General features: G+C 35.5%; 1 protein-coding gene across 1 annotated transcript; it reads left to right on the top strand.

Moving 5' to 3' along the window:
* Positions 1-3,787: 3,787 nt before the first annotated feature.
* On the top strand, positions 3,788-18,714 carry LOC150092331 (uncharacterized). The gene is made up of 6 exons (XM_090415077.1): positions 3,788-4,087; positions 4,773-4,843; positions 8,701-8,819; positions 11,350-11,473; positions 12,476-12,613; positions 18,263-18,714. The coding sequence occupies exons 1-6, from the start codon at positions 3,985-3,987 to the stop codon at positions 18,479-18,481; spliced, it is 774 nt and encodes a 257-aa protein (XP_090271203.1). The 5' UTR covers positions 3,788-3,984; the 3' UTR covers positions 18,482-18,714.
* The last annotated feature ends 500 nt before the right edge of the window (positions 18,715-19,214 follow it).

Raw genomic sequence — 19,214 nt, forward strand, 5'->3', positions numbered from 1 at the left:
ATGTCTAAAAAGTTGGTACTAAAAGAATTCCGTATTCTCTTTGTGGAACCAAAAGGTGTTAGCGTAGTGAGTGTGGTGTGTTTCATGTTATATTAAATATTATTGAATATCGAATATATGTTAAATGTTCAATAAATTTCGTTTTCGTCGACGTGTTTCGTTACGATTTGAAACTTTACTTATTAGTAAAGTTTCAGATTCTATCATTGATTTCTCCTTATACTGGCTTTCCATGGTTGGTACACTACCCTTCCAGAAGTTATGGGAGGGACACATACAAATATATAAAAAAATATTCAAATGCTTTTATTGACAAAAACTGAAAACATGTTGCTCTCTCCCTTTTTGGCCTTATACTTCATGTCCTAATTTTGCATTTCAGTTTATCTTACAGAGTTTACTAGAGAGTCAGCTCTGTAGTAAACCATATTGGCCATCGCAATGGTATTTTTAGTTCAGACCACATATTTATAGCGATGCAAAAGGGTATTATGTTGTAATGTGTAAGTTGGTACCATAAAATTGCCACAGTATAAGGCAGGCCTAGTTGGCTGAGTAGATACATACCCACTCTTCGTACAATAGGCTGGAGGTTCGAGTTCCACTGCATGAGTGGAAGTTACTAATTGTCTTTAGGTGATGTTATGATGAGCTCATGCCATGCGACGAAAATCGTAGCGTATTATTTAGACTTGGTTAAATGCAGCTCAGCGGAAGTGACGTGTGCCGTTCACGGTGCTAAGCCGCCCGAAGAAAGAGCGTCGTGAGTTTAATTCTAGTTGGCGAATAGAGACTTTTCTAAGCATTTTTTTCCCCCTACCAGTTCTCGATTTAGTCGATCTCTGGCACGGGCAAGCCAGAGGTTTTTTCTCCCAGAAATTCCGCTTTTTAGTCTCTTAAGCTCAAGAAAATCCACCGTAGAACCAACACTAAGACAGTAAAACATAGTGTTCGGATTAGGACCAAGAGATGGTGACATTTTTTAGCCGCCTCTCTTCACCGAATGCCGAGTATAATTAGTGACAATCTTGGGACAGCTATCTCAAAGGCTAGGCTACCAGTGGAGATTAAACTCAGTCTACAAAAGTTGGATCGGGCTAAGGCGACCTTGCCTACTTCATATAGGAGAATAAAAAAGCGTTAGCTTTTTTTGATTGGTAAAAAAATAACAATAAACTGAAAAAATTAGCTTAGCCTATTCATGGCGCATAATGTACAATACCTTTACAGTTTATAGTGGGTGGTATTCACATAAAAACCTACAATTTTTCGGAACACCCATATCTTTCTAGTAGATATTCATTGTTCTTAAAGTCATGTGTCCATCCACTATGACTAGTAGAGGTGATATTTGAAGTGATAAGTAATCTCTGATCATTATGTTATTTATACCTAAAATTGTATGTTAGAGAGTCACATGGAATTTTCTGAATCGGTGTGGGCAGTGTCTCCTGACTACCACTAGGAAGATGTATTTACAATGGTAGGTATTAATGAAAATGTGAAACACTTAGGATAACATACTCTGGTAAGGGCATTCTAATCGAAATACAGTGGAAAAGCATGTAGGTTGAATCGGCACTCCAGAAGGATGATTTCCAATTAAAATTCTCTGTATGGAATGTGTGTGCCTTGGTCCATTAAACAACTGGCATGGACCAAGGCACATAAAAAGCCTCAGCTGAAACTCTTATCTGAAAATTCATGTTATGTAGCTTATTAGGTGTAATGGGAATATCAGAATCGCATGTGATTATGATGATCTCCAAACACAGTTGCCAGGGTCTGACAGTAATATCAGGTAATCATCTTTGATAAGCAGTACTGATTTCTTTCATTCAGTATAATGTGAAGCCAACCTAATCGATTTTATGCACAGTGGATTTACATTTATTCAGCAGGTTTCTAAATTTGAACTTAGTAATGCTTTATTACTGTGCAAAAGCAGGTACAGCCATTTTCTCCAGCCGATATTATATTATACATTATTACTTGAGCTCTTTCTGCGTACTTATCTTCATATCGAAACGACTTCCAAGCAAAGCAATGATCTCCTATATGTATATGCCAGGAATTTTGCACAGTCGCATGAATATTTTTGTATGTAATCGAAGTACATCCACAACTTTTGATAGATATTTATTTATACTGTAGAAGCATGTATGTAATGCGATTTACAACCTGACCCTCCGACAGATTCTTCTCAGGTACATTTACCTGGAATCAACAGCTGATCTCTCTCTGAGAGGAATTATATATAAAGTCTAATTCTTGTTAATATAATCTTTTGTGCCGTATACATATGCGAGTTTCAGAGCATTTGTGTCCATATACGTTACTGTCTATTTCAGCTATATCCCAATTTGTCTTTCAGTGATTAATACCGTGTATGTGCAATTGTTTCGTTTTCTTATATTTTCCGTTTTATTGATTTCCAGAAATTTGTATTGATTGTTTTGTCCGAAAGCGTCTGTAATTTCAACTTCGGTTGAACTCTACGTCCATGGTTGAACATTGAATATTTATAGTTGAACATTGTTCGTCCCTTAACAAATGAGGGAAGAAAATACGAGTATAACGAGAAGTATTGAGCAAACATTGTCGATTTTGAATGCATCAGAAATACATGAATACAGCAGGAAACTGCTTACCATGAAAGGAACAGTAGTATAGCAAATATTTTATCGATATGATCTAAATTATTTTATTTATAAATTTTTATTTTATAAAAGTAACAGCAATTATTAAAGTCTGTCCTCCTTCTACAGAAAAAAAGGTAAAATGAATAAGTACATACAAGAGTGGCATGCTGATATTATGTTAATACCAATTTGCCTAATTCAATGTCACAGGGCATTATTAGCACCTCATAAAATGTATTTTATCATCCCTTAAACTCAAGAAAATCGACCGTGGAACCCACACTAATTCAGACAGTAAAACAGTTTTAGGATTAGGAACCATGGGATGGCGACATTTGTCAGCCCTCTCTCTTCACCGAATGCTGATGTAATTAGTTTGATTTTAAATCAGCGGGTATGAATCAAATCAGTTATAAATGATAGCAACTGCTGGCTTCTCTACATACGAGATCCTTACAACTAAAAATATGTTGATCCACAAGCAGAGATAATAATTCTCATAATCATTTTCTAGTAGATACCCTCAGGTGGACGTATATGATGTCAGAAATAGACAAGAAAATTAATATTTTATGAGTAGTTTCCATTCGAAAACTTTTCCAAATTGGAGTATTATTTGTCAGGACATTGGTCTGACCACCTCTTATGTTTCGATCTTCTAAAATATTCTAAATGCAGCAATCCACGTATATTTTTCTAGATCATGCATGGTAGTATCATAATTCCTGATGATATCTTTTTTGTATAACACAATAGCAAGCAATATTACTTTATCTTATATTTTCAGTAATCATCATCATCAAATTCTTGATATGTGCCCTCAAGGGGGGGTATAGTATACTGTGATTACTATATGAAACTTTTACAATAGTAGCAACTATAGCTTGTATTTTATACTAAAAAATTCATTTTTTTAAAATAATACAAGAGTTACAACTGTTGTATCATGTTTGCCTGTTTTAATCATTTTTAAAGTATTCCTGTCTCAAACAAAGTTTTAACTCTGTTCCTTTATAGAAAAAAGTTTTTACTTTTTTTACTATTATTTACTATAATCGATCTTTTGTTATACGTTATTTTCAATTAATTCATACTATATGCGGCGCTGCAGTCAATGTTTACTTCTAACGTGTGAAGTGACAACAAAATGTTTCGAATCGCAGTATATAATTAATGACAGAAATTTTCATTTGCTTCAAAACTACTCATATCCTGTAGATAAGTTGATTTTTCACATTTTGAGTATCTTAATTCCAGTCGCATTATATAAAACCCATCTGTATTATAACAGCCGACCATTTTATTAAATGCACATTAAAGAGTATGTTGTGAAGTCATAAACATGCATCGCATATATTATCCTTTACGACCCACACAAAGCCAATATATTCAGCATAGATTTGACCTTGTTTGTCAAGAGCAACACAAGCTGAAAGTTAAAAAATGTAAGTAAAGGAGAACAAAGTATTATGAATGAATGCATTATAAGGAGTTTATTTAATTCTATATATAAACCATATTTGTTTATATATGTGATTTTGGAATATGTATTAGAATATAAATGGAAATCAAAAAAATAAGTGTGTGTGTGTGTGTGTGTGTGTGTGTGTGTGTGTGTGTGTGTGTGTGTGTGTGTGTGTGTGTGTGTGTGTGTGTGTGTGTGTGTGTGTTGCGAACCTTTCAGTTTTCTATGCCATTTTTGCACGAGTTTATATTATTATTTTTTTTTTCAGGACATTTTCAATTTCGCGATTTTAACACGTTCCACTATCCTTAATTTACAACGTTCAAATTGCGTTTAAAATTTTATGTTTTTACATTCAATATGATTCTGAAGATGACTCAGAATTGTATTGTATTTGAAATTCAGTAATATTTATTTCTTTTTAGCTTTTTGTAAACTTACTTTCTTTCAAAGCTAACTAAAAGGAATTAAAACAAAACAAAAAAAAACGGAAGTAAAAGAGATTCTTGAAGGTTTTTTGCGCTACTTAAAAAAAAAAGAAAGAAAAAAAGAAAAAACAAAAACAAAAAAAAACTAGTTCCCTGACATTCTCATTTTTTATTATGTTCTCATTATGTTCCAGTACAGTTCTTCATATCAACAATGATTTGTACCTTATTTTATAGCCAAAAGTGTTCTTGACACAAAGCCCCCAAGACCTTATGTTCATCTTCACCTAAAGCTCAAGAAGCTTCAGGTAAGGTATAATATATTTCAAACTTTTATTATATTTATTATATAACATTTTCATATATATATATATATATATATAATAAAAATCAATAATGATGAAATTAAATAAGTAGATCTTTACATATAATTAGGACTGTAAAAACTCGATTGTAGCTTAAATATTCCAAAGCACATTTACATCGATTTTTTACTCAGGTCAAGTCTCATAAGAATGTTGTAAAAAATAACCTTGTTTGTCTCTGTATATTTTGTATTAGATATTATTGTAAATAACTCTCTAAAAATTAACTGTGTATACTGTTTTAATAAGAATATTTTAGAGTGTTAAAAACAAAGGCAATGTTTTGCTGCCGGAGCTGTAATAGATCTACATGATGGCATAAGAAAGGTTTTGTTTATAAACTTTGTGTATATGAGAAAGGCTTACAAGCTCTGCACGTAAACACCTCCATATTCAGTCAGATAGGTTCAAACAATTTTCCGATGGCTGGCAAATTACAATCAACAGAAAGCTCGGAAGAGAACAAAGAGCTGACCGAACTTGAAATTTAAGATGGAGAGAATCATGCCGAATTCTTTGGGAGTTGTGCGAGGTCTCAGAAAGGCATAATAAAAAGGGACAGAGCCAAACATATGGGGCTTCCCAGATCCAAAAGTCGGTAGAAAAAAGAGCTGCCCGGTTCCAGACGTCGCTAGAGAGCTTCCCGCTTCCAGCAGTTGCACAGACAGAGCCTCTAGGCCACAGACAGGGCTTCCAATTGCCGAAAGGAGAAGTTCCAATCGCCGGAGAAAAGTTTCCAGTCCAGAGAGAGAGGGATCGTGGTGAGACAGTTGGCGGCAGTTCGAGTTAGTGGAAGTGGCAATTCGAGCTATTTCGAGACGGCAAACAAAAGCGGCAGTCGTCCAGGAATTTCGGCGATCCGAAGCTTTTCTCCTCTGGCTAATGTAAATTCCCGAAGCAGAGTTGGCGGCAGTTTCAGTTATTGGAAGAGCTTCCAGTCGCTGAGAAGAGAGGAATCCCATTCGACAGTCAAAAGAGACAGTTGGCAGCAATTGCAGTTTCTTAGAGGCGGGAGTTCAAGCAACTTGAGATGGCAGTCGTCCAGGCATTTTCGGCGAGCCAAAGGAGAGGAGAAAATGCGATGTAAATTATCCGAAGCAGCTTCGCTCGGAAGTTTTTCTTTTCGCCGTGGGAGAACAACATTTTGTTGGAGCTGTATGAGTACCACAGGTCGCTGTTTACAGCCCTCTATTTTTCCGATGAGATACTACTGAAGCCAAATTTCCTGAAGAAAACTCGAGATCTGAGATGAAAGAATTGCCATTGAACTTTTAGTGAAAGACTTTTGACTGAATGTGCGATACAGAGCCTTTGTAAGTTATATACTTTTGTGCAATTCCTCTTATAGTTGTTATGGAAGGATGTTTAATATTTTTGTGTAATAGTGATAAGAAGTGTCCTTAAGAGAGTCAATCGGCATGTTGGAAATTGATATCAAATTTGTAAATATAACTCTAACCTCCTTGCAAGTAAATTAGGAGTTTAATAAGTTAAATTTGTAAGCAGAGAGGTAATAGGTTTTTGAGTTAAAGAGATTAATTAATGTTGAAGTAAAAAGGTTCTAATTTGTGCTAAAGAATTTTTATAGATGGATAGAGAAAGCAATCTCCCTATTGTTTAATTCACGTATATTTCATAGTAATGTAAATAAAATGTGTTTTGATTTTTTTGTTGAAGGAGTGCTGCCTGATTGTTTATTTTTACAACCGCACTGTTCCTAAATAAATCGGACTTGTGAGCGGGAAACTATGTGAGATTGCCGAAGCGTTAAGTTAAGTAAAAGAATAGACCACCACTGTTTGTGTCAAGTTTTATTGAAGAAAATTGTTTTAGAGAAAGAGAGAACTCTACGGCCGTATTATTGAGTTTTATGCTAATTAAAGATATTAGTGGCGCAGTCTCATTTAAATAAATTTTCTAGTATCTTAGGCATAAGACTCGTAGTGCGAAGGGTAGATAAACATTGGACACTAATATTAGCAAGAAAGATTCAGAGAGAGAAAGCGCGCACAGCTAATAAGAATAACAATATGTAAGTTATAGAGAAAAGATAAAGACACTTAAAAATAAAGAGAAAATAACAGCTTTCGTTTACAGGAAAACATATCAATGGAATAAAATATCATGGACAAAATTAAAAGTCGTACGATGCTTGGGTGGAAAGCATTTGGAAAATCACATTTAATATTCAAAAAGCCAACTACCATTATTCCTGAAGAGAAAAGTTTTTAACCAGTGTATTCTTCCTATACTGATATATGGCCTTGAAACATGGACATAGGAAATTCAAAAATTAAGAACAACACAATTTAGTATGTTTAGTATCACAAGACTGGATCGCAAAAGGAATACATGGATAAGAAATCAAACCAAAGTCTGATATCATAGCAAGAGTGAAACAACTGAAGTGGCAATGGACTGTACATATTACTTGACGCTGATCTCGAAGACAAGATCAGCGATGGACAAAAGAAATACTGGATTGGATTTCATGAGAGCAAAAACGACCACGACACCAACCTAAATCACGGTGGATTCATGATACTATCAGATTTGAAGGTGTGACATGAACAGAGCCATGAACAGAGTTTTGGAGTAATCTGGGAAAGGCCATCATCATCCAGCAGTGGATCGACAATGGCTGATGATGAGGAGGATGATATATATCGTTCTGCAAGTATTTTTCGTTTGCTTGTTTAATACCTCTGTAGAAAGTGGGCCCAACTCATCCACAGAGCCACCACAGGGTCCTTTTTTGACCAGTAGGGTCCTTTTTTTGAGACAATGCTATAACAAAGTACTCGTGCACGAAGTAGGATCTTCAGGTTGTATTTCATATTTGCAAGCGTTTTTCTTTTGTTTTTTGATGGCAGCACGCAAAAACTGCATTGTATTACAATATGTTTAATATCGATAATCAGTCAAAATGTTCTTTGGTCATACGAGTATGCATTATTTTTTATACCTGTGGACTTTCTCTCTCTATTTATGTATGTGTGATATAATTGGCAACCTAGCATTTACCATCTATAAGAGATTCTATATTGAACACAGCATTTAATGATTAACATCCTTAATGATTATAGCCATTTAATCATCAAGGAGGTTTTACAGTCCACGTTTTAACTTCTTCAAATATTGGCAGTCTTGGATTGGATAGAATGTGCGAAATATGAATGATAGGAAAAACCATCAGCAATATCCTTAATTTTCATATTCGCATTGGTTTGAATGACAGATTCATGGCTGCTTGAATAGTTCTTGGACGACCAGATCATAGGTATTAGTGGATGATCTGGTCGTCCAAGAACTATTCCGGCAACAAGCAGCCATGAATCAATACCTCATCTCGATCACAAAAAAATCAAAATCATGCATACTTTCTGTTCTTCGGGTGTGTGATCATTCGAGAGAGAGAGATAGAGAGGATTTCATGTTCGGAATGCGGTAACACCTGGTGAGGGCTGTTTAGGTTAAAGACAGTCTTCCAGATTACTGGGGCTTGGTCAGTCCATTCCGTCTTCCATGCTATTGTTGCATCATAGCCCTCAGCGACAAGTCGTTGAGCTGTTATAATAGGTGGGTGTCTTGGTTTAAGCTTCTGTGATGTAAAGCTGTCATTATCAGAGTGTATAGGAAGCAGTGGATTCAGACAAATTTTGTTATATTCGCGAATATATTATAGGTTATTCTATCATAGTGCGTATGTTCGATATAAATATATAATCCATAGTTTTCTACTGTAATATTTTTACTCAAGTATACGTACATATCCATTTTGTACTCATTTGTTTTCATAGGGAGAACAAGAACGTTTAGCCAAGGTTAATCGGGATAACAAAATCCTTTTAGATAAGATCGCTTGTGTTATGAAAGGCACTGGGAGCTTTCCAAATCGTAATAATTACGTTCCAAAAAGGTATGTATATCGAATATATACTGTGTGTTGACAAAAATATTTGGACACCTAGTTGCAGTAAAAAAACATGCGTTTTAATTAAATTTCTAATACCGAGTTCCCGGTACCATTTCTGTCCTGAATGACAGCAACTATCCACTTTAACCTTATAAGAAACTCAAAGAGTTTCATGCCGAATATAGAAACTATATAAAGTTCGGCGATTCCAAGCGTAAGCAACTACCTGGATAGTGCAGCACCTGACCCATTTGGTAGTGCCACACTGAGGCAACTCATAGTAAGGGTGTGGAAAGCTCCGATCACTATTCTTAGTATTTACCCATAATGTGAACTTAGCTCCTAGGAGCTGTATTACTGTTCTCCATTATGAGAGAAGTGAATGATAACACTACCCAGACCGGTTTCGACCTTTATTGAGGTCTCATCAGTGAGTAGGTAGACCTAGTTAATACCAAGTTTGTAGCAAACAAACAGAACTTACATCCCTTCGATGAGAATTGCCAAGAAGGTGTCCTAATAAATTACTAATTATATGAAGAGCCAAAAGCTTCAATTCGGCGACATGAACTTATTTAAGTTAAGGAAAGGTCGAAACCGATCTGGGTAGTGACCTCTCATAATGTAGAACACTAACACAGCTCCTAGGAGCTAAGTTCACATTATGGGTAAATACCAAGAATAGTGATCAGAGCTTGCTCCACCCTTACTATGAGTTCCCTCAGTGTGGCACTACCAAATGGGTCAGGTGTTGCACCATCCAGGTATTTGCTTATGCTTGGAATCGCCGAACTTTATATAGTTTCTATATTCGGCATGAAACTCTTTGAGTTTCTTATTCAGCTAAGAAACAATATGGGATGTAATATCCCTTAACTTAAATAAGTTCATGTCGCCGAATTGAAGCCTTTGGCTCTTCATATAATTAGTAATTGGAAATTATTTATTATTCCCATATATTTCGCTCAACATGTCATGAGCTTCAATGAGGGAGTGGGCAGAACTAGCAACAACACTTAAATTCTGAATACAAGAACGAGTCATAGAGCATGCGTATAATATCACGTGTTTCGGTGGCAGCAAATTTTAATTTATATAAAATAATAATAATATCGTATAACTGTTTCACTGCATTTTATAAAATTTATAAAATTTTTATAAAATTTATAAAATAATAATAAAAATATCTTATAATAACTGTTTCACTGCATTTTCTGTGGGAAAATGGTAGAACACGAGCCTCACCCAAAATACCTTGGGGTGAGCCTGGACAGAAGCCTAACCTATAAAAGGTACACCATCAACCTCTCCAATAAAATTAAAACCAGAAATAATATCATTTCAAGGCTTGCTGGAACAACCTGGGGTTGTGGTGCAGAAGTTCTGAGGTCGTCTGCACTAGCCCTTGCATTCTCTGCAGCAGAATATTGTGCCCCTGTCTGGGAAAGTACACACACACACTAACATTATAGACACCCAGCTAAACTCTGCCATGCGCACAATTAGTGGGACAGTGAGAAGCATTCCTCTCTCCTGGCTGCCTGTTCTATCTAACATTGCTCCACCACACATACGGAGAAGACAAGCCCCGATTAAGGAATTTAATAAAGCAGTGAGCAACCCACTCCTGCCCCTACATCAGACTCTCATAAACCCACCTAGTCTACGCCTCAAATCTAGAAAGCCTCTCTGGTCCATGGACGAACTCTCTTCAGCTGCGCTGCCATCAATATCTGACATATGGAGAGACACTGGTCCAACCAGCGGCTTCCTGGTAGAAGATCCCTGTGCTCCACAGCATGGTTTTGATCTTCCTAGGAAGATTTGGTCATTACGAAACAGGATCAGAACTAGTCAGGGCAGATGTGGCTACCTTCTACATAAATGAGGGCTGTCAGATCACCCTTATTGTGATTGTTCTCCCTTGACTCAGACGATTACTCATATTGTGTACGACTGCCCAAGGCGCCAATTTCACGGTGGTGGCCTACAGGACATCCACAAAGTGACGGATGATGCCTTGAATTGGCTTTCCAGCCTGGACCTGCTCTCTACTTAAACCTCGGATACAGCTACTTTTGTGTTGTGAAGTGTTGTGAGAACATGCAGCCTTGCCATGCTTGTTACAGTAGGACGATAATTGCCCCCGGCCTGATTATGACAAGCTACTTTTGCTTTATTTATTTTATTTTTTTTAAAAAGAGGAAAGACTTAGAAAGCTGGTTCTGCCTTTTATGTAATGAACTTTTATATCTTATGATTTTCATCATTTGTTGCTGGAAATTGTGATTGTACTCTTATTTACCAGTTTCATGTAGCCATAAACATAAATAAATAAATAAATAACTGCATCATAAATTTATTATTCTTATTATTTCTAATCTATTAATATTAATTATGTATTAGTGTGTTAATAGTGTATTAAATGTACTAACTATATCAGTGTTAACATGTTCTAAATGTTTAAATTTTTATAGTATAAGCAAGTAATTTCTTTGAAAGTTATGAAAGTTAAAAATTATTAATATTTCAGTTTAAATCGCACAAAACGTCAAACTGAAATGGTGCGTCTAACTTATGAAAACCAAGTAAGCCTTCGTCGATTGCTTGATGTACATGCTGAAATAAACCACAATGAACAAGAGGATGAATTTTTGGTAATGATGTATTTCTTTTGTTACATTTTTAAAGTAGTAGCATTCTTCTAAACATAAGGAAGTAACCGACATACACTGGTAAAGGTTCTCCGTTGTAGTTAAAATTTAAAATCAAGGTAGGAATGTCAATTAAAAGAGGCTTACTTATTATATTATATAAATCGCGTTATGCGAGACTCAGATCACATAGAGAAAGTAGGGTTAGGTTCCGAAATCGTTTTTTTTTTTTTTTTAAGATTATATAAACAATGATATATCCAACAAAAAAATATTTTTATTTATTTCAAGTAATTCATGTAAGTTAAGAAAACATAAACTATGAGACAAATACATAGTATAAAATTATAAAAAATTACAAATTGTACGTAAACTTCATTGCACATAATACATAAATTTTTTAGGCAAAATAAAATAAAGTGCATATTTTAATCGTCATCACTCTCTTCAAAACTAACATTTCGCAGATGTTCTTTATTTACGAATATCCAGACGACGTCATTACTTGAAATCTCTTGCACATCACTTGTATATCCCTATAAACAAACGCGTATATTGCAAAAGCGCTCTAAGTGGCCATTACTATAAAAATAATTTATTTTACATAACAAAAAAAAGCATTACATATTGTATGTAACTCATCAAAAAATAAAGTGCTCAGCTTGAGATTAACACACTTATGATTTTTAATGCCCTCTCCTGGCAGAAAACGAAGACAATTCTCAACAATACATGCTTTATACGGTAAACAATTGACGTCATGCGTGCTAAAGGGTATTTCCCCTAATATAAATTCGCTACTTATAACTACATGCGCGATACGGGCAGACGCAAATTTAACGAAGATAAAATTTGATTTTTAAGAAATTATAAGTTTTATCCTTTTATGCGAGGGAAATTTTTTTCTCTTTTGATCATTGATCACTGCTTAAAAAATATGAATATGAAAATATTATTAATAGTCTTCTGAAAGCATGTACTTAGTATAGTCTTAAATTTTAACAGTTGCATCAGAGATATCGAGCCAACATCATAAAGTACCCGCCAAACTGGAGAGATTTACAAGAATTGGATAAGCAGGAAAGAGTTCGCATTCGGCATCGTCTGATGCGCAAACCCTGGAAAAGTAAAGCTCCTGCTGTGGTAAGTATTATTTTAATTACATATAATTGTTTTCAGTTAACTAGTTGATAAAGGTGACTAGTTTCAGTGGCCATGGTAGTCTTATCAGCATTTCCCAAACTATGTTCCCCGGAATGTTAGTGTTTCGTGAAAAATCGTAATTAATAAATAATAAAATAAAATAAACAAGTTTGGCATATTTGTAGCGTACACTACTTTTGTATCATTATAATTTTTAACATTTCTTTTCGGTTTTTAATATACTGTGTAGATTAATAATCAAATAAACCGCGTCACTCTTTATTTTGGTGGGCTTAGCATAGAGCAGTATGCTTAGAAGTAATTGCGTTTACGAAAACGTCGCAATTAGCGATCTAATAGGATCTAATGTGTTTAAGGAACACATCTCACAATGTGTTCCTAAAACACATTGCGAAATGAAGAATGTTCTGTGACTAAAAAAGTTTGGGAAATGTTGGTATATACCAAATCGTTGACGTGGTTCTCAGAGATAATAGGATTATGGATGTTGTAAATTAGTCCTCAACAGGGGCAGCTCATACATAGGCACTGCAGCACCCCCAATTTTTCTCGATATATAAATATATTTATTAATTTCTTTATATTTGCTTGTAATATTAAATTTCATCATCAACAATCCTATGCAATTCTCTTATTTTGTATAAAAAAAAAAGGAGGGCGAAGGACGCTAGCAGCACTGTGTTTACCACAGTGTCATATTGCTACGCGCGCAAGCATACGCACGTCATAGTGAGATGCGAGCTATTAACGTAATGCGGCACTGTCCGTGGCGCAGTTCCACTGTTGTTTATATGCAGTTTGCGCCAGTAGTAGAGTGTTCGTAGTGCTTATCGTGTTTACTCCGTCTCCATAAATATTTGGACATTACAATTAAAGACATAACATTTGTCATATTATTGGGGTTATGATAATGGATTTTATTTTTAAGTAATTTTGAATTATATTAAACTGCATAATTTTATCGATAATAAACAATATTTTTTTTTCATGTTTAATTTTTTTTTAAATATTTACCACAATTTTGATATTTTATCCAAACACGTATACACTGTACTTACAGTGTGTATGTATATTTCGAAAGTTGCAGCGCCCCCACGATTTCAAGCCACGAGCCGCCAGTGGTCCTCAAATATGTCGGGTATTACAGTTCATTTGCAGTGCATACTAAAATAAATTTAGTATAGAAAAAGCATTATATGAAAGGGGGATAAATCTATAACTAGTAAATTGAAGGTATTTTCCTGGAGGAAGAACCCTGCCATCAAATAACTCTTATAACATTCTTCATATCCAAGACGGAATCAGGACTAGGTCTCTCCATCCAAAGGGTACGGACTCTCCGTATTCTTTTGCTTTGAAGAATAGGGAGCGTCACAAAAGAGACAAAATTATGTTAAGTAGGATTTACTGTGTTTTTGAGGTATCAGTTGAGTTTCTACGAAGCCTAATTACTTGGCTTTGACAGGCACTGAACTTAACAATGGCCTCTCACGGAAAATGAAGATGACGTTAAACGATGCATGGCAGATTATGAGAATAACTACTAGCCATCTTATTCAATTGGATTCGACTTTTAACAAAGAGGCTTAGATATTTACAGAAGTTCTTTTACAGCAAGGTGTGAGGAAGTGTTCCTAGATGGAAGACGGAACTGATCACTTTTTGGCAGAAACGTAATTGTCCATATTTGTATACGCTATCGTGATAAATCATTCATTTAGTATTCATGAGCACATTAGAGCAACATTTCCTGTGCATGGAAACATTCTAAAAGAGAGAACTTCGAGACATTTATATTGTTTGGACATAAGAATTTGGTTTGAGAATACTGTACATATTGATCGCAACTTAAAACTATTACTACAGGAAACCTTTCTTGGATTTTGTGCCTGTTGAAGAATCTATATATGCCAAGAGCAATCAAAGATAACAGTTAAATCGGTGTTTTTTTTTCCCTAACGCATTTTAAATGGTTAATATTAATATTTCTTTCAGTTATCAAATATCTCATTGATAACGTTTCGTTTTGTAAGTTGGAGAATGCTGACGTTATTTGGTTTTAATCATGAAAGACAATTGCATTCCACGTTTTTGCACGCAGTTCAGTCTGACCTAACAACCGATCTCATATGCAAATCTTGCTGAAAGCTTCCTGAAATCTTCTCTGATCCAGACACAAATTTTTATTTTTCGACAAAGTAGGTAAGTCGTGTGCCGTTTTCTTCTGTTTCTAAGTGTTTTCTTTTGTTTCTAAGTGTTAGGATTAGGACCATGGGATGGAGGCAGTTGGCTAGAGTATTCTCTTCCCTGATGTCTATAAAATCGTTGGTAACGGATATCAGTGATGGATAAAGGATTTACTGTTGATTGACGGATCTTCAAAAAGTTACGGCTGAGAGATCCTCGCTTGCTCCTGTTGGGAATAAAATGTGTTAGAGAATCGATTATCTATTTACGAACCAATTTGCACACCCATATTCACCTCCTCCACCATTTTAGTCAACAGTTTTATAGTCATCCAGTGGTGAATAGTCGTTCGAACCCAAGATCAGCTGATGTAGCATGTATCCTGAGTTCTTAATACAAATTGATAAACAAAGGTACACTTTTTTTACGAAAAAGCATACCTAGCCCATCAAGACTAAGATGGTTCTGTAAAGTGATAGACAATTTTAAACTGAATGCTTATCATCAAATCGATAGCCTTATCTAACAGAGAATAATGTTTTCTTCGAATATTCACTCCATTGAGATTTACAGATGTTTCATTCTTCTTAACAACTTAATTGACTACTTAGGACTAATGCTACCATCACTAGGTTTCTCCATTTGTCTCTGTCATAGGTGTAGACGTGGTAAAGTGTTCATTCAGCTGTATTAGTTTGTTCATTACCACATCCATTATTCTCAGAGTCTTTCCACAGGTTTCTTGTCAATTTTATTTCTATGTACCTGTTTGATTAGCTGGTCATGTGCTCTCCAAACATGACCAACCCACTCCATTCTCTTACTTCTTGTATATGATAGAACAGGATAGAATGTTAGTTCTTTAAACGGGCTTCTTAGTTCTTCATTGTCTTCATTCATTCAGTCCAGTATTTTGATTGTAAAATTCTCCACAATTTCTTCTGAATACTTTTCTTTCAAATCTATACGTTTTCTGTTATATCTGTTTTTTGTTTTTGACCAGGTTTCACAACTATTGGTCGTAGATAGCTTAGATATAGTTTTTCTTTTGATTTTCTTGATTTTCTACACATCAGGAGTTGGAAAATCACCAATTTTCCACCATTGGCCTTTCCAATTTCTTCCCTATCTCCTGATGCATATATTGTATTTGTTACTCTTGACATAGTTAAAATTATCCACTTACACAAATAAATAATTATCAACAAGGCTTGTGCGTTACGTTTGCATCCTCTATGCTAGGACGCCCGTATAGACGTAAGTTCAAGTCTAGTCGCCGACTAGAGGAACTTTTAAGCCTTCCTTCGGCCGGTTCCCAATTTAATCGATTTCTGACACAGGCAGCAGGTTCCTTTCCCCCCCGGAAAATCGGGTTTTACGTAAGTTCCATAAACTCATAAACTTGTGCTTCCACTTGTCTTCGAAACCTCGTAACTGTAAAATTGTATGAGTCTTTTATCAGTTGTGGTAAAGATTAGTTCAACAGTCTCTCAAATTCTTATCAGAATTCCTTATCAATGTTTTCTCTTTCTAATTACGTCTTTTAGTAGTTATTCATCATTCAAATTTATGGTTTATATAATCTTTTCACTATCCTGCTGCACTTGAAGAACCTTTCTTGAGTTATTTGTATTATTTTGTATTTCTTCAATTCTTTTTTCCCTACCAGTCTTTTCTCTGAATGCAGTATTTTGATAGTTAAATTTCTTATGGATCTGTAGTTCCATATTTTCTGGTGATGGATCCAGTAACATTTTAACCTCACTTCATTACGTTTCTTTATAGCCTTTTTTTTACATACCGAGTGGTCATAATTAAAGACAATGTTTTCAGAGCACCATATCGAAAATTGTATTGGGCGAAATTCAACCAAACTTGGTGTAAATGCACACTGGAACATGAGGTTTGATTTACCGAAAAAAAAAAAGGTACAAAGTTCTGCCAGCGGACAATTGGCACTAGAATCACGTGATATTTGCATAATCTCACGTTTCTACTGACGAGTTGGTGGATACAAGACCGAAACGGATTCGTGTCATTCTGATAAGACTGAAGTGCTATGGATCTCACCTTACCGGAACGTGCGTTGCTACTCATGCTTTACAATCAACAACGCAGTAACGCTAATGTTGCGCTTCGAGAATTCCGGCGTTTGAAGGATAGGAGAAAAGGTATATACGATAATAACCAATATTAGAAAAATGATTTTAAGATTTGAAAATAGCTGAACTTTAGCATTTAGGCCAGGACGAGGAAGCAAACAGGTTATTCTTTAACAAGTTGACGAAGTTGCAGCTGCCGTCATAGAACACGGAATGAGTGGACCAGCAGTGCCCAGGCAATATCAAGACAACTGGAAATGCCATACTCAACTGTGTAGAAAATCTTGCATCAAATGTTGAGGTTTTTTCCCCTACAACATCTCCCATACTCAAGCTTTGCTTCACGGTGATGGAAAACAACCACTGCAGTTTGCCCTGACGTTCCCAGCTCGAACGGCGGATGATGCATGGCCCTGGAAGGTCTCGTGGAGTGACTAGGCAATCCTCATGTGTTCAATCAGACCCCTTTACACTCACCGAAAGTCAGAGTGGGGTGTGGTTTCATTTGCAACGTTTATTATTGGTCCGTACTTTTTCGAAGAAAAAGGACCAGTGACTTTCTCTGCTGTTAGGTATCTAGAAGAGATGCTGCGCAACTCCGTTGTTCCACAACTGCAGTAGCGAAGATGCCTTGACTCTACCATATTCGTGCAGGATGGTGCACTACCTCACATTGGATTGCTGGTACAGCAAATGTTAAGAAAACACGTCACAGAACAGAGAATGATTAGTCGTTCATTTCCCACAACATGGCCAACTCGTTCACCTGATCTCAAACCCTGTGACGTTTGGTTGTGGGGACCATCTGAAACGCGCGATGTATGAAGGACATATTCTTGATTAAGCAACCTTGAAAGACAAAATAACGCAGTATGTGAGGCAAATTAATGCAGATCTATTGCGTTTCACTGTAGAAAAATCATTTACAAAATGTCATTCTTAGAACATCTGAAAGGAGGACATATTACACCACATCTGTAAGTTATACGAAGACAAAAATTGATTTGTTGTGTCTATTCTAGCCATTACTGTTTAATTGATCCCAAATCACGCTTTTATAGCTCTAAATATCCACTGGTGGCTGAATACTATTGTTTTTTGTATCCACTGGTGACCGAATTTTGTACTTACACCAAGTTTGGTTGAATTTTATCCAATACACTTTTCGCTACAGGGCTCTGAACCCCTGTTTAATTATGGCCACCCTGTACATTACAGGAGGTCTTAAATATTCAAATAATATATGGCAGTTTCTGTAGAATGCAGGTAGTAGTACTACAAAAAAGTATTTTAATTGGAATTACACTTCGCATCATATTCTTATTTAAACGTTTTCCAGCCTCCCCCAAGTTCTGTAGCAAGTGATTCTGCTGAAAGCGATGATTTTGGTTCTGATGAAGACAAAAAAAGTGCTATTTCAAGAGATGCTTCCCCCGAAAGTTTAGAAAGTGACAAACCAAAAGGTGAAGAATCATTAAAGAAAGATGGCAGGGATAGCCAGAAGAAAGAAAAATCAAAACTAAACAAAAAATTCAGTTTTGTTAAAAGAAAACAATAGAATTTCTCTTTCTTGTTTCTGAAATTATTTTTGAAAATTGTCATTATGTAATTGGAGTACTGCAAACAAACCATAGATTTTAGATTGATCATTTGTATGCGGTTTGTTCTAAAACATGACATTTTTTTAAAATTAAACTTAATTGTATTTTCTTGTACAGAAAAAATATATTGTATTTTCCCCACTCTTTTAATATAAAGGAAGTCTAAAAGTAATTTATTAATAATATTAGAATAAAGATTGAATAAAGAATTTTGGTCCAAGATGATATGCTTGACAAACTTTCTTACACACACACACACACACACGTTATTTCGTTGTTAAATGTATCATCTGTTGTAAGTAAATGATTTAATTCTTAATCTGCAAAATAAAATACAAGTTTTCCCAAGTCAACTTGGGAAAACTTGCGAAGCAAATATTTAGTAATATGAATATACAATCAAACTCTCGGCTAACTTGTTATCCCCATATAGGAAGTAAGCAAAACCGTTTTAGTCCCATCTAACGTTTGGAGACTAGCAGGGGGGGTTCAATCTCCATCGGTAGGCAATCAGAGATAGCTGTCCCAAGGCTATCACTCATTGTACATGGCATCCAGGAAAGGGAGGAGGCTGACATGTGCCGCCATCTCGTGGTCCCTAATCCTAACACTATGTTTACTGTCTGAAATTAGTGTGGGTTCTACGGTCGATTTTCTTCAATTTACAGGACGAAAAACCCGAGGTTCTGG

This window comes from Typopeltis vanoorti, chromosome 26, assembly GCF_054136105.1.
Source record: "Typopeltis vanoorti isolate ZY-2024b chromosome 26, IOZ_Tvanoo_1.0, whole genome shotgun sequence".
Taxonomy (NCBI): Eukaryota; Metazoa; Arthropoda; class Arachnida; order Uropygi; family Thelyphonidae; genus Typopeltis; species Typopeltis vanoorti.

Coding starts and splice junctions, on each gene's coding strand:
- LOC150092331 (XM_090415077.1), top strand. CDS start 3,985: ATGCATCGCATATATTATCCTTTACGACCCACACAAAGCCAATATATT. Junction 4,088..4,772: donor CAAGCTGAAAGTTAAAAAAT/GTAAGTAAAGGA, acceptor CTTATTTTATAG/CCAAAAGTGTTCTTGACACA. Junction 11,474..12,475: donor AACAAGAGGATGAATTTTTG/GTAATGATGTAT, acceptor AAATTTTAACAG/TTGCATCAGAGATATCGAGC.